Below are 20,058 nucleotides of genomic sequence, written 5' to 3' on the forward strand. Positions count from 1 at the left end.
TCATTTATTCCTGCTTCCAACAGTGGGATCAAACAGTATTTCAAATACACTAACATATTGGAAAAGGAATAATGGTTTTACAAATGTGAAAAAATAGCTTTAGTCTCCTCTTGACCTTTTGTTTTTGGTTGAACTCTTGATTCTTGGGCTTTCATAACTGTTACAGTAAGTCACATGATTCTAGTTTGGTACAAGGAATAGGCAACGTTGATTACAGCAAGATCCTCCTTGCTTGGATTGTCACCTACTTTTTTGGTCTTGAAAATGATTATATACAGATTATTGGTAAATATGACTTCTGTAGTGCAGTGGACTACGCTTTGGCTGGATGGGGCTTGGTTGCTCCTGTAACAGATTGATTCCAGCACATTTGGTTTTGAAAAAGCATGAGAGACAGATGGACAGACAGATAGACAGACACCCTGAAAGGATGGAATCTTTGGTTAAGAAACTTCTTTGCCACACAACATCTCACACAGTTGAGGTAGATGGGTAAGTATTCATGTACACAGGGGGACAAATGGAACACGGGTTACCGAGTCAAAATACTTCCTCTACAGTCACAACTTCATGTCAATCTCTCAGTTCAAACCACAAATGCTGAACCTAAAAATACTGTAACTTAACACATCTCACTGGACTTCACTATCTTTGGATTTCTGGTGTATTAATTAAGATGGAATGATAACCCCACTTATAGTACAAAAACAATATCAGAGGGTATCCATGCATATTCAGCTATACTTTAGTGTATAATGTACCTGTGTTTTTAAGCCCCAGAAGAGCTTGAAAACATCCTCGCCTAAGACGTCCTTTAATCTAGAGAGACATTTCTTTACACTCCGCTAGGGGGTGCAACAGGCGTAAACTGATGACAGACCACCTGCAATACTCTATCAACTCTCCGTACAAAGGGGAGTTCTCTCCTCAGTTAAGACAGAGCAGACAATGACTGAGAAGTCTCTCCCATTTGAGGGCAGACTCTATTCTAAAATATGGGCAGTGTAAAAAAAAATAAAGGTGTCATGGGGACCTATCCTATTGTCTTTGATAGAACACCATATGACAAGCTAGAAAAAAAGGAACATCAAAACTGGTAGGGGTTTTCATGTTCCCTGCACCAGACTGGCCCCCTCCCTTGGTCCCAGCATGCTTACAATTGTTGCTCATTAAACTTTAATTCTACTCTATTGTGCCCTTCCACCCCCTCTCCCAAAACATTGCACCCTGTTCAGGGGTGATTCAGCCACCTCTCTGATCTCCCCGCCCCCTTTGAATGCCCCTAAGCCCACGGGTCTGGCCAGGAGCGGACCCTTAAACCAGATACGCAGAGAGGAGATGGATAAAAAAGGCTCCCTTTGAAGTCTGCAAAAGTCGATGGCCTCTTTCATGACCGCCCGTCTTTCAAGTGCACGCTGTGAAGGGGCCCCGACAACACGCCCCTCCCAAGGTTAAAGACAGGAGAAGTGCACGTTAGCTGGTGGACAAGCTATCCCTCCCCACTACCCGCCAAAGCAAAAACGAGAAAATGCTAGAAGAGCCTGTGGAACTGAGAAGACTGGCAGAAGGGATGAGTCTGGAGGATGGTGAAATCACATTGAGCAGGACATAGACAGGAGTGTGTGCAATGCAGCAAGGGGAGTCACTGCTATGCAAACCCCAGGAAGATGCACAGCATGCATGTTTCCATGGGGTCTCAAAGGATTCACACTTAAGAGCCTGAAATGCTCCGTAAGTGCAACCCTGGACACTCCAGACACTCTGCTGAATGATGTTTGAACACAATTTTACAAGCAACCTGTGAACCTATGAGATGTCACATTACCACAACATTCAAACAAGCTTAGTCTCGGCATAAGACCTGACCACAGAGACATTTGCCAATAGTAAAGAAATCCCCATTATTCTATAAAAAAAGACAAAGGCCTTAAAGAGAGAGATACGTAACATCACTGGGAGTCGGGGGGAGAGGAAAGGGGTTTAGGCCATACATTCAGGGAGGACAATCTTAATCTTTGGTATTATGATGGGATTCTACAACTAAAAGTGCCCATCAGAAAAAAAAGTCAGTTTCACACAGACATACAAAGCATTATTAAATAAATACTTACAGTATATAGATAGCATAAATAAATAACCAAATAAATAGAGAGAAAACAAAAGAAAAACAATAAATACACAAATGCAGTAATAAATACATTGATCAGTTCAGCAATGGCATTTTAAATTCTTGCTCCAATGAAACTGGTTATAAAGAGGCATGTTAAAACCGTTCCTTGAGGAACTAAAATGACCTTGGTGTACGTAGTAGGACTGGAACAACAACTCATACTTCCATTGGATTTCTATAAATAGAGCAATGTGCTTGAAATCTGTACAAAAGGGCTGAAAGAATCACATTCCTCCATTTTCTAGGCATCTGTAAAAAAAAAGATTTGCAATGGAGCCGAGGTTTGTTCAGTTAAGTGTTTTGAAACATGAGTGGAAAAAATACTACACCATTACTATACATTGTGTTACAAGTACTTCTTTCCTTTGCGTCCGTCGTGTTCAAAGTGTTTTGGTTGAGTCAAAATGGCTACAGAGCTTTTGTTTGGTAGGTCAGTCAATGTCCTAAAGCTGGAGGGTTTCATCAAAAAGTCTCTGACTTGGCATCCCTTGAAATTCTGCCCTTGTTTACAGATTCTGTCCCGATTTAAAGTGAGACACACCAAGGTTGCTCCTTGAAAACTGTGATTCAGTCAAGCTGGAACCGTTGTCAAGAAGTGTAAAAGACAAGTCAAGGTTCTCGTGACAGGTAATGATTGAAAACGGAGAATCGTAGAGAGAGAAATAACCTCCTGATCATCCAAAGAGTTCTGCAGTCCTGCGAACCATGTTATATGGGAACACATGCCTCATTCTTTAGAAAGCGTGATGGAGCTATGATTTTGTCACAATCCCCATGTTATTCTCTGTGACCTTCGTCTTGACTCCTCAGAGAAACAAAGAATATAAGAAGATGGAGATCTGTCGATGTAACGGGCGGTGAAAATTTGAATTAGGGGTGTTATGCAATGCAGCGATGCCTCTTGATTTCTGTTTCTAGTAAGGGAGATGAAATTAGCCCTATGGGCAAACAAAAGTATGGCTACTCCTGATTATTAATAGCCTCATAACCATATTATTCCTTGTGTCATTTTTATTTTTATTTTTTACTTTTCATCTTTAACTCTGGATTGTTGGAAAAGGACCCGTAAGTAAGCATTTCACTGTTAGTCTACACCTGTTGTTAACAAAGCATGTGGCAAATGAAATTTGATTTGATTTCATAACCTACCATATTAAAATTGAATGTGATGAAATTATAGAAATCAAGGATGCTCACTGTTACCCTCTTAAAATTCAAATAAATTATTCACCCACGACCATTCCAATTATAGGAACTTGTCTCATACAAGTTCTCATATTATTCTGGGTATCACCCCTTCAATATCAAGGAGTGATCAACTTTGGTCTGAAATGCTCTGTGATAATTCTTCATAAAAAAGTAAACTACGCCAACTCCATCACTCCCTCTGATAATGAGGAGTACATTATTACGCCTGATCTCTACCTAGACCAGTCTATGTGCCCTCTGCTGCCACGACGCCCACCCAGCCCACCTCTATCCCATCAGGCCGTGCTGCAGGACACGGCGGAGGAGGACACGCTGGAGCCCGAAGAGCCTGTGGAGGAGGGGCGGCCCTCTTCCGCCCACTTGTTGACATTGCGGCGCCGGGCGTTCATGAAGAAGTTGCTGACGGTGGAGAGCTCCAGGCCCAGCTGCTGGGAGATGGTGACCTGGAGGTCCTTGGCTGGCCGGTGGTTCTCCCGGAAGATGGCCAATAGGGTACGCCTCTGGAGGTCCGTGAACACCAGCCTGGTGCGCTTTGGGCCCTGGTTGCGCTCCAGTTTACTCTGCTCCTGCTCCTTCCGCTTGCAAGCTGTAGGCAGAAGAAGTAGAAAAATGGGTTAGCTAAAACAGACTGGCTAGCTAACTAGGACAAATGGATTAGCTGAGAGAAAGTGGATTTGTTGAAGGAAAACAGATTAGCTAAGCAAGTTTGATTCGCTAAAAGAGATGAATCAGCAACTTGTTTCACTGCACAGTTGGTAAAATCAACCTAATCCACCAGAAATCTAGACATTAGGCTGTCACACTATTACATGCAAGTAGGCCACTCAACTTGGATAAATGCTGACTAGACAACTAGACTAGGCCTAAAAATATTTATTGTCATGGACATTACCACCCATCAGCAAAGAAAAAACATAAAGTAGGCTACAGATAAATAACAAATTAACAAGTTCTTCTAGGCCCGCATGTCATTTTTTACTGAATAGGTCTACATTGACATTTTAGTCATTTAGCAGACACTCTTATCCAGATTAGTTAGTGCATTCATCTTCAGATAGCTAGGTGAGACAACCACATATCTCACTCATAGTAAGTATATTGTTCCTCAATATAGTAGCTATCAGCAAAGTCAGTGCTAGTAGCGGGGGAAAGTAAAGTGCGAGTGTTAGTTCACGAAAAGCAAATGCAGTGTACACGTCACTGAGGTTAGGCTGCTCTGTTTTCTGTTGGCATGTGCGGACCTGTGACAAGTCAGTGCGCCTGTGTGACACCTGACCTGTGTGTGGTGGGAAAATGAGGCTAACACAGAGCAAGTACATGAGCAAGTGGGGAGTTTTCAGAATTACCCTACACTAGAATAGAGCATGAAATAAAATGTAAATGTTACCTCCTGCATAACAACATTGGCTACTTCAATCGGCCTACCTGCAGTTCTGGCTTATGTTGTTGTTATTATTGACTATCAAAGTTTTGTTTAATAATTAGTGTTACAGTTTTACCTAAACATTTTCACACATTTACTGGTAAGACTCAGCTACAATTTAGCCTCGCTTTCATTTGGAATTTCAGTTTGACTAAATTCCAAGTCGTTGTTTTCCGTTTACACTTATCCAGGACAGAGGACGGAGATGTAGCAATGGGGGCAGAGGCTGTCATTCTACAGGAATAACAGACGTTTTCCAAGGCAAAAAAGAGAAGCCAACTTGAGGTCGGTAAAATTTGCCATGCCAACCAAATAGGATCCAAATGTAGACTATAAGTAGCCTGCAAGCAATTTTTGCAGTAAAGTCCCTAAAGGCTTTTTGCATTAGGATGGTAAATGACTAATGTGCAAGTCTGTGCATCATTCACAGGAGAGTGAAAAGTGTTAATGCTCCGTAGGCTATTCACAATTGCAGTCCTGGACCATAGTATACAGCAGCCAGTGCAGTCCTGGACCATAGTATACAGCAGCCAGTGCAGTCCTGGACCATAGTATACAGCAGCCAGTGCAGTCCTGGACCATAGTATACAGCAGCCAGTGCAGTCCTGGACCATAGTATACAGCAGCCAGTGCAGTCCTGGACCATAGTATACAGCAGCCAGTGCAGTCCTGGACCATAGTATACAGCAGCCAGTGCAGTCCTGGACCATAGTATACAGCAGCCAGTGCAGTCCTGGACCATAGTATACAGCAGCCAGTGCAGTCCTGGACCATAGTATACAGCAGCCAGTGCAGTCCTGGACCATAGTATACAGCAGCCAGTGCAGTCCTGGACCATAGTATACAGCAGCCAGTGCAGTCCTCGTAAGGAAAAAGAACATAATGTCTCTGAGAGAAAATTCAGTCATTTGAAATGACCCACTTAAAATGGTATATTGTTCAATGTTTACATGTAGCCTATTAGAGTGTTGAGAGAAAACGGTATAGACTATGGGCTGTGTCTGCAGTGCATCCATATGAGGATTAGACAATACAAGGTGTATGGGCTACTCTGCCCACAACTAAACATTTGACCACATATACAAGTAGGCCTACAATAGATACTGTATGTACTGGAAACACTACACCCACTGTTGTCTTCATAAATTAAGACAGCCCCCCCCCCCCTTCATTCTTCCTCCTTTTCCCTCCTCTTCCCCGCTGACTTGTCTTAGTGGACACTCCAACATCATTCGTTTCTCATAAAAGTCATTTACATGAGGCGGAGAGAGTGAGTGATAATCACTGTAGGGAGAACTCATTTATTTTCTATTAAATAGGTTACGTCAGAGAGGATTGAAACAAGCAGAGTCTGCACTGCTCCGAGTGTTCAGAAGCCCTATGTGGACTAAAACATATTTGGGTGACTCTTGTAATTACCTAAATGCACACTTTTAAGACCTCAATCAGCAGCGTGTGGTTGTATTTCTTTTTTTGCTGATGGTGAAGGTCTTTTTAAAGCGTAAGCAGTGACACACCACATACACACAGCGAGGCTGCCCCCAGTCTCCAAGAAAGGCGCTGTTCAATAGATGTTCAATAGATAGATTGGCTTACTGTATATCTCCCCATTGAAAATCATCTCACACACTGAGGGGTGATAGGCCTGATATTTGCTGTAAACCCACAGTAGTGCAAATGATAAACGGCAACTCAAAGACAACTGATAAATATTTTATCATTAGGACATTTATTAGTAGTGCCATCATAACGACGACATTTCAAATGTACTAGCCTATAGCTGAGGTCTAGTTTAGCAAATGTGAATGTTGTGCCTTAATACACTGTGCTGTAATTCCCACTGTATATTTACTCTGAATCATTATCTGAAGGAAATGTTAGACTCTGGGATATCTAACCTCTTGTCAACGTGAGATTACAGGGCCTGTTACCTTTTAGGCATCTACAGCTCATTTACATTTCTGAGAGTTATCGAACCATTTCTCATTAAAATCCGAACGGCCTGAAATTCCTGAAGCATGCCAATATTACCACAACTAAAATGAATAGGTTTTCCCAACTGCTACATGTTTTACTGGCGTTATACATTCCTACCATGTCAATACGAAGACTGCAGCTATAGAACCCATACTGTCCTGTGGTCAGAAACGCATGGTAATGAAAGCAATGACATGAAAGTAGTGGTTAGCTTGCTTGTACTGTGGAATTATGGGTTGTTGGAGGAGTCAGGGTGTCCTACACCTCCTTTCTTCCACTGCCTCTCCATCCTATCTTTTTCTCCCGCCCTCGCTGGCGATCAAAACGCCGACCATTAAGTAAATGCTTCCTTATGCTGTAATCATGTGTAAAAGGCTTGCAATTACCATGCTATAAATCCCTGGCACTGGGGCTACTCCTGGAGACATAAATATTCCCCTATAGGCTTCTTATGATCGTGGGAACAGCCCCTGATCATGATGTATGCCCTTGTCTCGTGTTGCTGAAACGTGATCGAAAGCCCTTTCTCTACCCCCCGGCGTCTGAACCTCCACCCCCTCCTAGCCGACCCCCTCCCTGTCCCCCCTCCAGCCCCAGCCCACCCCCTGCTGATTTCTTGGGCCAGGGGCTGATAGAAATTATTGATTAAATCTGTGCAGCTCAGACTCCTCGACCCATAGAGGCTAGTTAACCCCTTCAGCGCCAGAATGGGGAGTTGCAACAACCCAATAAAAACAACATTGTTTGTTTGGGAGACTGGGCTGTTAAAACCATACTGGAATGTTACTCATTTTTTATATGCAAATGTTTCCCTTGTGACCTTTGAGCTAGGATAACTGAACTGAATATAGTAGCGTACATACAGTGGATTGGCTTCATGGCTTTCATTACTGGGGGATGGCGCAGCCACTGGACCTGAGACATAAACCGCATTGACCTTTCTTATTCATTTAGACCTTCAGTCAAGGGCTTCAGCCATCATCTTTAAAGTTAGGTTCCCTGATCCCTCGCGACTTAAAGTGTTCAAGCACCACTGCGTGGTCTTTAGCTGCACCCTGCCTTCTTCTCTGACTAAAGCCTGATTGCCTCCTCCACAGCCAGAGGTTGGCCTGAAGATGCATCTAATATACAGTGCAGTAATCCAGAGAGCATAACCTCTAAACAGGAGAAAGTAAAATGACCTTCTCCATGTAAGCGCTTCAGAATGTCTCCACATAAAGAGAAATATTAAAAGACGATGACATTACATAATCAGGTCCACCATTTATCCTAAAGCTTTGCATAATAAAACATTATGTCGAGGGAAGATAACTGGCATGATAACAATAAACATGGAGAGCTGGCTGAGACACTGAGATGCTGAAGGAGCTGGTGGGTATTTAAAGGGAGTGCTGCATTAAGGTGGATCATCTTAAAACTTGAGGCGTGAAGCAAAGAACACTTGAGCTATCTTCAGACTAGGGAGCACAGGGCACTGTGCATTCTAATTCCTGTCTCGATCTGCCGATGCGGTCGAGGTATGTGTGGGCATGGCGTGCTGCTCTTTCCCATGGAAATCAATAGAGGCTTGTAATTAAACAAAAGGGGGTTGGCCGGGAAGAGAAAAACAACCCCCTCAGAAAGTAGGTTATGTAGAAAAGTGCAGAGCTGTCCAAATTGTGCCTTTGCCAATAACTAAATATGCAAGTTTAGACTGTGTGGGGGAGAAGCATTGTCAAATGTTAGTACGCTTGCAATACATCCCCCATGTAAGCGCCTTAATTTTTTATGACTAGGATTGATCTGCTCCTTGAATTTTGTGAAAAAAAAATCTATGACCGTTGAGGTAAAATAACAAGAATACTGCAAGATAATCCAAATTGTTGTGTCATCTATGATAAAAAGGTGGTGTTTTCTGAAAATGCAAAAAATGCTAATGTTTACAGATGGCACAACACCTCAGCGGCAGGGGAAAAATGTTTCCTTCCTTGCACAATAACACTGCTTCAAGTAAAGATTGGATGCATTGAATATGTACTGTAGACAACAAAGCTGTCACATAACAGAAACCTTGGAAATCTAAAAGAGATAATCACTTATACCTGGGTTGAGTATGATTAGTGTAACATTTTGTCGAACTGAGGATGTACACATGTGTTCAGAGACCTAAACAATCAAAGATCAATAATTGTGAGAGGATTGCAAGAGTGCACAATCATTACTTATGAGCCCTATTGTGCTTTTGGGCTTAATCAGTTGGGCTGCTGACAGATAGTGAAAAGCTGTGATCAACTGTGCTTGCTTGCACAGCTCACAGACCCCTGCCGACATATGCACACTCCTCTCAGCCCATATCATATTACTGTGTTCACTTGGATCTCTTTCTGTGCTTCGTGTATCAGATGGCTTCTCAGTCCCTATGGAGTGACAACGCGGTAACACAGCACTGTATATTGTGCTATCTTCTTCAGTGCATATCCCTAAAGAATATCAGATGTCAACCAACAAATCATGTACTGCCTTTTAAAAATGCATTTTTTTTTTCATAATGTTGTTTTATCTTGTACTCCCATTTCACCTATATTCATTTCATTTTTTCCCCAGATATGGGGAATTCATATCAAGTGTGGGTGAAAAAACAAGTGTATCTTTCCACAACAGAAACAACATTTCCTAACTATCTCCCCAACTCTTAACGTCAGGCATGCACAAACAAATAGTATATTATGGCGGTTTCACCAACAATAATCCTTGTAACTATGATCTCCATGGTTCATTTATGAAGGACAAATGTCCACTCTAATGGTTTAACTAGATCACAATACATTGTGTACCCTGCTCCTTGAATGCTCTGTAACCGTACAAACTATGGACCTATCATTCAAATATATCCTTTAGGAACATAGGAAATGCACAACTCGTTTTTCATTCCTCTGAGCAGCATACAGATCGTGTTGGATTTTTGGAGAAAAACATGGAGAGGTGGAGAGAAATGGAAAAAGATCTTACCCTCCAGCCGCAGTGAGGCCATCCTTTGAAACTCGGGCTCCTGCAGCCAGCGGGACATCCTCTTGAAGGTCTCGCGGCCAGACTTGAGCTTGCCCCAGGGCTTGGGGTTTCTCAGGAGGTCAGACAGAGTGCCCTGTGACCTACACAGCACCCTCTCTGCAAAGATGGCCTGGGGGATGCTGTACCTCTTCAGCTCAGTGATGATCCTCTGGGCCACGTCCCTGGTGTCGATCTCCTCTCCAGCCCCTCCACCTCCACCACCCTGGGAGCTGGGCAGCATGCCCTCACTGCTGGGCAAAGAGGACGAGGAGTGGGGGAGCTCCCCGGCCTTTGAGGACTGTTGGCTGGGGTGGTGGTGTTGATAGTGCTGGCTGTAGATGTGAGGATTGTGGCTGGGCGCGTGTTGGTGAGCCTCCATCTTGTTCAGCTGATGGCTGACCGACGAGTCGCCGCCCAGCCCTGGAGGGGACATCTCCCTGCCGAAGTCTGCCGTCCTGCAGAAGATGTTGCCCCCGTGGACCTCGTAACCACTTGGAAGCATCTGGCCACCATTGCCGTTGGGGCTGTTTCCCAGTGTCCCGTAACCATGCATGGGTGTCCCCAAGCCAGAGTCTGTAGAAGGTGGTGAAAGACTCTGTGTCATCCCCAGATCTTTGCCGTAAGGGTTGTAGAAGTTGCCACCCAGGCCTCTGTCCTCACGCATGAGAGTAAAGCTCCCGATGACATTGCTGACCGGCAGGCAGGGATGGTGGTGGTGATGGTGGTGGTGAAATTTGTCATCGAAAGGCTGCAGGGGGGTTAGTGTGGTGTACGTGCTGCCACAGCTAGATGGAGCATCTCCTCCATAGCCCAGCGCTGACATGGAGTGGTCGAAACCTGGAGGTCGGTGCTCAGGCTCCAGGGACATGGAGTGCCCCCCAAGGGAGGGCCTGGGGAAAGCAGCTGAAAGGTCCCGTGAATGCAGCATCGCTCTGCCATCCTGACTGTGGAGCTCAGAGTGGATTTGGACAGACATCTCCCCTAGGCTTCCATCCATTTTGAATTCAGTTAATTGACCTTTTTTTCTATCTTGATGGTGTTGTTTCAGTAGCCTAGTTGTTGTTTAACAGTAGACTAGCAGTCTGGATGGTCCTTCTCCTGTTGCACAATACTATGGATTTATTGATTTCTGAATGGATTGATTTATGTGCTTCTATACTGTCCAATTATTTATCTGATAACAACTTAAGTAGTCTCTTTAAACTCCTTCAAACTCCAGGAAATCAAGTGTGAAGCAGCTTCAGTAAGATTAACTATCACATTATTTGTATTTGTGCTACAACACTCTTCTCATCCTTTCTTTGGGGCTCAACTGTGTTCCACCGCAGATTCGTCGCTCTTTTGCCTGCGGGAGATCAAATGTTTACTCGTCTGTATTTTAGTTATAGCCTGCTCATGCAATAGTGACGTCTAGGCTATTGTAGACTATAACCACAGTCACAAGCATTTCAAACATTAAGTGTAATTGTTTCATTCCTACGAGAGCCGATCAATGCATGTGTAACACAAAAAAAATGACATCGCGATGTCTTCACAGGCAAATCCACTCTTACAAATCACATTATTGCCTCTCAAGCAAAGTTCTAAATACTCGATGAGCGCGCACACGATTCTTTGGACATTAACGTGCGTCATGTTTGCATATTTCTCAACACAATTCGGACAACGAATGGTGGTCATATGTTCTATTTAGGAAATGTCTGAGCATTTAAGTTGTTTTGAGATATAACGACACCAAAAACGAACAGATATGTGGCCTCTTAATTGTATTATTCTTACCTTATTCTGTTATATGAGCGCATCCGCGTCTGTTGTCGGTCCTCTGCATCTCTCCGATTGTGTCGCTTGTCTCTTGTCTTCCAGCCTGTCCGCGCAGATTCACACAATTGGTCAGATGCACCGAGGCATGCTACATACAATAAAACAAGAGGCCAAACAATTGGCGGTTAGGTATACGTCCTTTCCCTGTCCTTTGGTCTTTTTTTTAAGTCAAACGTCCATATGTAGCCTTGCTCTTCTCTACCTAGCAGCTCTCCTCTTTTTCTTTCATTATCTCGTGAGATTTTCCTCCTCCTCTTCCCTCAGCCTGCTACTTCATCGATTTCAGCCCCACCAACTCTTTCGCTTCTCTTCCTCCCCCCGTTCACACTCGCTCCTTTCAGTAGGCTACGTCACAGTCTTAAAAATCTGACAGATGTGCAATGAAATTCCAACTCCAATTAACCCTTTCGCTTCGGCCAACGTCTCCAGGGAGGGGGCAGGGTTTTACCAACTAGGTGAAGACGAACCCTTTCTCACAACCCCAAAGTTAAGCCTTTTTATCTAATAGCATGCAGAGTTTATGAATTATGCCAACACCCTGTCCATGGCTCAGCTATTTAATTCACCTGATCCTGGACTGCAACGGTTAGGTTACTGTAGCTCACTGAGATAACCTACTGTGTTGTGCTTTTGTGTCCATCCATGCTACACAAACCTATTATTATCTTTAGCCTGATGCCGGACTGCAGATTTAACTGTAAACAATAGTTTTTTGTCCATATTTTCCTTTTTTATTATTATTATTATTATTACTAGTAGTAGTAGTGGTGGTTGTATTCTTGTTATTGTGTGATTATTATAATATTACCCTGTTACTATTATTATTAGGAACAGTGGTCTATTAATAATAACAAATGTTATTAGTCATGAATATGCAATTATAAGAATCGCATTACAGTCTTATTGACTATTGAAAAACTATTTATATTGACTACATGGTGTAGACTCTCACCACCCATTTTGGAATACTTAAATCGGTATCTCTCCATAGGGCTCATTTGAATTATATTATAATGTCCTCCTGCTTTAAAGCTTCTTTTTTTGTCTTATTTTGGAGATTTGAGGGAAATGTAAATCCAAACATCTTATAAATAAACGTTGTCAAGTGACACGCTTGTAACTGATTCATTTAGGGAACCTCTTAATCAGCACTCAAACCACGGCTGAGCAGGCCCATTGACACCAGACTGCGCACTTCAATCTGTAGTTCTAAACAAAATCAATGAGGCCATTCGTTTAAATGCGACCTTTTTACATAAGATACTCGACCTATAGCAGATATTGCTCTGGCTTTTCATTTAACACAGCACATATTTGGTGAGTCCACTGTGTGTGTGTGTGTGTGTGTGTGTGTGTGTGTGTGTGTGTGTGTGTGTGTGTGTGTGTGTGTGTGTGTGTGTGTGTGTGTGTGTGTGTGTGTGTGTGTGTGTGTCAGATAGAGAGATTTGGGAGTTGAGAGAAGGAGATGTGGTTGATACTAGGCATACTAATCATATCTAACTGTCAGTTTAATTTTCAGAGATGAGCAATTCTGGCGTTTGAAAAAATTCCGTGAGCGGTGGGACCGATGCCTTCCTGGAGCAGATGCTGCCCTATCGATCCGCGCAGAGAAAGCCTGGATGGTGAGATACATGTATGGATAGCAAGTAGCTGGAGGTAAAATGGTCAGCAGCTACAGAACGAAAATAAAAAGGTATTTTAGGAGGTCGGGGTGAAAGATCACCTTCTGTGGCTGGAAAACTCGAGTAGGCATGCTGACACCCGAGCTTCAGCACTCAGACGCTGGCCTGGAGTATGTGGCCCTCAACTTCGCTTCATATCCGTGTAACAATATATGTAATTGACAGAAAGACAAACAGTAGGCTACTGTTTTCATTTTTGTCAAATCCACACGTTGATTAAGGTACTACAAAAACAACACCAGGCTATTCTCGACGAAATCAAAAAGAGACTGTCCGGTTATTTCTCTCTTTGCCAAGAAGCAAATCAATAGACTATATATCGTCATGTGGATATTGTTTTGTTTTTGACCTACGCTGCTATCGGACTAAAACACCAGCCTAATGTCATCTTCTTTAATGATTTTAGTTTGTAAAGGCTACTGCTCACATAAAATTCTTAATTCATAGATTCTTATCCAAATCTACCCACTGTCCTTACCTATATTTTATTATCATAATAATCACATAGCCGATAGGTTTCACGGACTGAGCTCTTGCTTTGAAGGCCTACCAAACTGGATGCCACTTTCACCTCAAATAGCACACAATCATACACCATTTAGCCATTTATCTAAGACAAGATATTATGTTATAGGCCTATTGTAGGCTACACAGGCCTATTCCCGGCTACATATGCCTATTTCCATTTATAATACCAACAATGACAACCATAATGATGACAAGAATAAACGCGAGGAAAAGATGTCACTGTATTATATTTGTTGAACATTAAAATATCAAATATCATACCTGACGCAAAGATCTGATGAGTTTAATCAGGCTATGTTGAGGCACAGATACATAATAAAAAAAAGCAAATGTTTACTCTTATCATAAGCCTATTGTGTCAGAGATTTCAAGTTGACCTCAATGGACGCATGAAATCTACGAGGAAGGAAAAGTAGGCCACAACTCCCTTGGTCATCTATATCTGTAAATTCATTTTCAATCTTAATACTAGCTTCAAATCGCTCTAGACCTTCATACAAATCAGTTTTTGCTTTACATGTTATGTTTAGTAAGGACTATATGATGCATAGCCACCAGGAAAAGACATAAGCCTACCCAGGGAGAGTTTCCGTTATATTAATTTATATTTCCTAATGTAGGCTAGTCGACATATCCGGCAAATGTTTTCAAATAATTGTTTGAAGTAGAGGACTATGTGCTTCTATGTTACACAATAGCCTACTGAGTTTGAGATGAGTCTTGGGGATTGTAGCATTATGATCTTATTTGATGGTGATTTCATCTTGAGAACCCTCATGCATTATTAAATCCGGCATGATTTCACTTGAAAACAGAGGCATTTCTCTGCGCAAATGATGGAACACATGAAACCTGAAAGCAAAACCGTGTCCAGTGCCTTGATTGTTTACCTTCTAGCCCATAAGAGACAGGGCTTTGAGACCGTGTTTGTTTCCGCTGCTTTAGCCATTAAGCATATAGTCCAAGACTCCTTACCAGACTAACTTTTCCTAGTAAGCTATAGGCAAGTGCATGAAATTGAAATCTCACACACACAAACACACACACACACACATGTACACACACACACACACGGCTTGCATTTTCATATTTACTTTTAAGCTAACCTCAAGTTTCCTACACAGACAGTGAAGATGTTATGTGGAACATGTTAACGCTGAACATGTGATCTGTAGGCATATTGTCTCAGAGTTATCAGATTCCCGTTGTTCCTTAATTGAGAAAACATAATTTACAATATTTATGTACTGAATAGATTAGTTGAGTCGAATAACGTACAGGCAAATCATAAAACACAAGACCTTGCCCTATACTTCTGCCGATCACTAAACACTCGGGTTAGGCCTATTCTGCAAGAGAAACATAAAAACGAACACATTCGAGGTTATTACATTTATTAACGTTTTACTCTGTATTATGAACTGTATTTATTTCCTCATTATTTATGCATGCCCTACTTTGTGTTTATTCGTAAATGTAACCAAACCATACAAACGTTACGTGCTCTCCTATAACAGCTTGTGCTTGTTCAACAAAACCTTGCATCCAGAAGTTACTTTCCAATTTCGTTGTGTCAGTATAGGCTTATGTAGGCCTATCTCACCATATGCATAGGACACACTAACTTTTATTTTAATGATTTAACAAACCATACGCTAATAAACTGAAAGATCTTGACATTTTTGCATTGTAAAAGCTATTCCAAACGTTCATTGTTCAGTCCATTGGATATATATTTTGATAGGCACCAAAAATATTTGTCCTTTTGTCTATTCTCTTACTAAAATATCATTTTCATTACACCAATCCCAGTTACACGAACTTCAGCATTTCCACTTTATATAAGGTCATTAACATGTCTGTTACTTGAAATAGGCCAGAGCATGTCAAAAGTTGAAATAGTTTCAATAGTTGTCTTTAAATCAAGAGAATGTCGCCAGTTTGTTGGTCTGAGTAGGCATTGTACGGTGACGTAGAGGTGTATGGATGGCATTTGGGGTTGAGTTTGGGATTTGCGTAACATATTGTAAGCTATCTGTTCCTTTAACATTATGTTTATTCCAACTATATCATCAAGTATCTTATATTTTGTCACACATGGTGGTGCATTTGGCCTATAAATGGTAGACTATAGGCCTATTGGAAAAGTATAAACGGCTAATGCCATAAATAGGCAAAAGTTAGGCTATAGAGGTGATAGGCCAACTTGGAAATTGGAAATATCTATATATTTATTTGTATTGGTGTGCAATGTGTTTGTCAGTTTCAAGAGAAAATGTTAATAAAGATAGCTGACTAAAAAGGTATTACGAAATAGCCTTCATTGTAACCACGGTGCTGAGTGTTTTTTAAACCGCAGAATAATTTGAAAGCAATTATCTAATCAAATTATTCATCAAATGATTAGGCCTACCTCATGCAACATTTTTAAAAGTAATACTAAGAAAATACTAATTTGTCTCTAAAGTATATATATTTTCTTGGTCTTTTTCTCCCCGAAACTGTATGATGTTTCATTTTATTGTTTTTATTTCATTAGGCCTATATATTAATTCTTAAAACGAAAACACACCCATCAATTACTACCATGACGCTTGATGCAAGAGAATAATCAATAATTGAATTAATTTGACTTGATTAGATTTCTAACATCAGAAAATAAAATTCTAGGCTATTCCATCCCTCTATTCATCAATGGAAAGTCTGCATCATATTCGTGTAACTTACAACATAAGACAATACAGGTGTTTTTAGTGAGTCAATACTTGAGTGAGTCAATAAATCCGATAGACATATAACTTGATAATCAATTGTGTATGTACTTTTAGTTGTGGATAACGCGCATACTTTAGAATTCAATCAAACGCATTGTGTTTGAAACGTCGTTAACCGTGCATTATGCCTATGTTTGCTGAGGTCGTGTCAATAAAACCCATACTTCCCTAATAAATGTGTCATCTTGGAAAGCAAACTCATATTTGCGATCCAATTTTGATCCAATATTTTGATGAGATCCAAAAGACATATCAACTGCGTTGAATGACAGGTTGACATCAACAGAGGCTCAACATGTAGCCCAGGGGTTCACTTAGGTGCCAAAAGAGCGCGAATATAGGATACTTACCCATTTAGAAATGAATCTTTTTGTGTCCTAATATTTTTATTTTATTCTAAAAGTATAGCAGCATATCTTACATGAACTTTATTCAGTCATTAGCCTACCAATGCCATTAATGATATCCTAAATGTCAGGGTCAGAACTACTCTGTGCACTTGTGCTTTTATGGCTTACACAATTTTCTAGTCATTTGACTTTAGTTTAGAATTATTTGACCGTTTAATATTAAACTTGGACGGCCTATAGGCAATAGAATATGTTGCACGTAGGCTATTTGTAACCTGTCAAACAATTAAAAAACATTTAGATTCAAACGCCCAATAAGATAAACCATTAGCCTAAATTACTGTACTTCTGTTCACACTGGTCTCAATTCAATTAAAGCAATATATTATAATACATCGCAGATAGTTTTTGCCCTAGCCTAGGCTAACAATTGAAGAGTATCGACTTTTCGATGCATCGACTTTTCAGATTAAGACACACGTGTGCAGCCAGGTGCAGCTGTTGGCTAAAGCTATGGCATACATGTTATCAACATAAGGGTCTTCGATAAAACAACATTTTAGAGTTGTTTTAGCTTAGTTCAGTTAGCTTAGTTCAGTGTAGGCTAAGTGTTCAGTGTGTGCGTGTGTGCTCGTGCGTATATTTGTTGATGTTTAGCCTAATCAATATAGGCATCTTGCATATTTATAAATGTAGACCTTAAAATCACAACGCTATTATAGTTAGAATAATTACAGGCATCCATTCTTTATGTTAATGACATTATCTTATTGCTAATGTTTGCTTCCCGAAAGAGGGAAAAACGTTTTAATATGCAACATTCTGCTCGACGGGTTAGAAGGGTCGATATAGTTGCCCTTTGTTTTACTCCATAGGCTCTGGTACACATCTTACATTAACTTTGTAGGAGTTCTGTAAAGTTTGAACGTTAGCATTAGGCTACTCAACAACGGACTTTCCTTGTGCAGTTTTTGCAGATGGCAACATAGGCCTACAGGAACATATGAGTGCAGTAGCATTAAACACAGTCAAATTGGTCTTGTGTAACTAAAACCCCAAAGTTGTATAAAGAAAATTGTCTCTTGTCAAAGGTAATGTGATATAAATATTGCCTTTAGGTCATGGTTACAATCTCACCTTATTCCTCCTGGTCAATAAAATATTTAGAGGCATCTTTTTGTTGCATAACTTTAAAGCCACAGTCTGGGATTTGGGAAGCTGTTCACCAGTCATTTAATGAGCTTAAAGGCCCATTGCAGCCGTTTTCGTATCAATCTCAAAAAAATTCTGAGTAACAATGAAGTACCTTACTGTAATATATTGAAATGGGCAAAGCTTTTTAGCAAAAAACTATTTCTCAAGCAAGAATTTAGCTAGGACTGTCTGGTAGTGGTCTGAGTGGGGAGGGGAAAACTGAAAACTAGCTGTTATTGGCAGAGAGGTTTGGAACTGTCTTTCTTATTTGTCTATTATCTATTATTATTTGTCTGTAAACCAATTTATGATGTCACCATGGAAAGCCCATAATCCCACTCTGTCACAGTTCTTGTGTCTTGAGCGCTGTCTGAATTTGAGAGGGGTTACATTTCCCTAGCCCCATCCCTCAGCTATATACCAAAACAAGTGTCAGGGACCCCATTTTGTTTCTTTTTCAAATCCCAGAATATAGTTTTAAAGAATCCATGCATGGTACCTACTGAAATTATTCAAAAAATACCTATTTATGATTCTTCTACAACAAATCTAATAGAATATCAGAAAATATTCTGATTGCTTTATTGCAACCTATTGCGGCTAATGCCTTTTGGTTGTCTTGTGATACCTATGACTATGTTGATGCGATATCTTTTGGATCTTGCATATTGTATTTGATTTTTTATTCTACCTATAGTTAAACAGATTTGATTCCAAAGCAAACTCACATGAACACCCCCTCTCCCCCTCTTTCTTCCTGACCCCCCTCCTTCTCTCGCTTCTCTTCTCTCTCTATCCCTCTCTCTTCTCTCTCTATCCTTCTCTCTTCTCTCTCTGTCCCTCTCTCTCATGCTCTCTCTCTCTGACTGCCTCTCTCTCTCTCAATTCAGTTCTCTCTCTGTCTCTCTCTCATGCTCTCTCTCTCCCCCCGCACACACACACACACACACACAAACAAACCCTGCCGTTCTATCATCTCCCTCCTTGCATGCCCTCCACACCTTTCAGTCCCGCTTGGAATAAAAACCCATTTCTCAGAAATATCCATAACCATCTTATGAATTCCCTAATCATAACTGCTTAACAATGTATGACCATTTGCCACTGTGCATTAGAGATACCACTTATGAAACATTTACATATAGATTAACATCATACGTACTGTTCTATTTTCTATCATGATAATGCTTGCCTTGGCCTGTCAGCATGAGAGTGTGTGTCTCTTACAGCCAAGAGTGTATGAGTCTTTGCGGGTTAGCTCAGTGTTGTCCAGTCGGTGCTGTTTAGGGTTTCAAGCCGTCAGCGTCTCTCTCGTCTGTTTGCCTGTCAGGTCAGCACCTGCATCCATTTTCCCCTCCTCTGCCATCCTCCGTTCCGCAGCCGCAGCCTGCTCCGGAGCTCTCCTCTCCTCAAATTATCTCCTGCTTTCTGTTCCTTGTCCAGTTTTTTTAATCCGTTCTGCATCCTCTGCCTGAGCTCTGTCTCCCTGCTTGCGGCAGGGCTCTTCTGTGTCTCAGCTGCATATGTGCGTCTCTCTCCTGCCTACCGGTTCTCTCCCTTCTCTCTTTAATCAGCATGTTAATAAGAAAGGTAACTAATCAATACATTCAATGGCCTGGCCTGGCGATTGATACTATCTCAAACACCCCCCTCACTCTCCCCAGCCAAACACACACACACAAACACACAGAGTTCAAGCACTCTTGCTACAGGGCTCTCTGTGATAATTGTAATAAATTATCATTTTCCAAATGTTTGGGGCAAATTTGTCACATCAATCTAATTACACAGAGTGAAAGGCTGACTTTTCTTTCTCACTCTTTCTTTTTTCTCTTCCCTATCAGTGAACTTCACATTTGGATGTCCATACTGTAGCTCTTAACTGCCCATATTCTTCCTTTTT

The 20,058-nt window shown here is 41.3% G+C and overlaps 1 protein-coding gene across 1 annotated transcript; it reads right to left on the reverse strand.

The window, feature by feature from the left end:
- Positions 1–3,654: 3,654 nt before the first annotated feature.
- On the reverse strand, positions 3,655–10,803 carry LOC120031630 (hepatocyte nuclear factor 6-like). Its single transcript, XM_038977433.1, has 2 exons — positions 9,768–10,803; positions 3,655–3,965 (listed from the first exon to the last, which is right to left on the reverse strand). Exons 1-2 carry the CDS (start codon positions 10,801–10,803, stop codon positions 3,655–3,657), a joined length of 1,347 nt encoding a protein of 448 aa, XP_038833361.1.
- Positions 10,804–20,058: the final 9,255 nt, after the last annotated feature.

Source organism: Salvelinus namaycush, chromosome 37 (genome assembly GCF_016432855.1).
Source record: "Salvelinus namaycush isolate Seneca chromosome 37, SaNama_1.0, whole genome shotgun sequence".
NCBI lineage: Eukaryota > Metazoa > Chordata > Actinopteri > Salmoniformes > Salmonidae > Salvelinus > Salvelinus namaycush.

Excerpts from the sequence above, each read along its gene's own strand:
- LOC120031630 (XM_038977433.1), bottom strand. The coding sequence starts at position 10,803 with ATGGATGGAAGCCTAGGGGAGATGTCTGTCCAAATCCACTCTGAGCTC. Across the intron at positions 3,966-9,767 it reads GGCCTCACTGCGGCTGGAGG|CTTGCAAGCGGAAGGAGCAG; the intron begins GTAAGATCTTTT and ends TTCTGCCTACAG.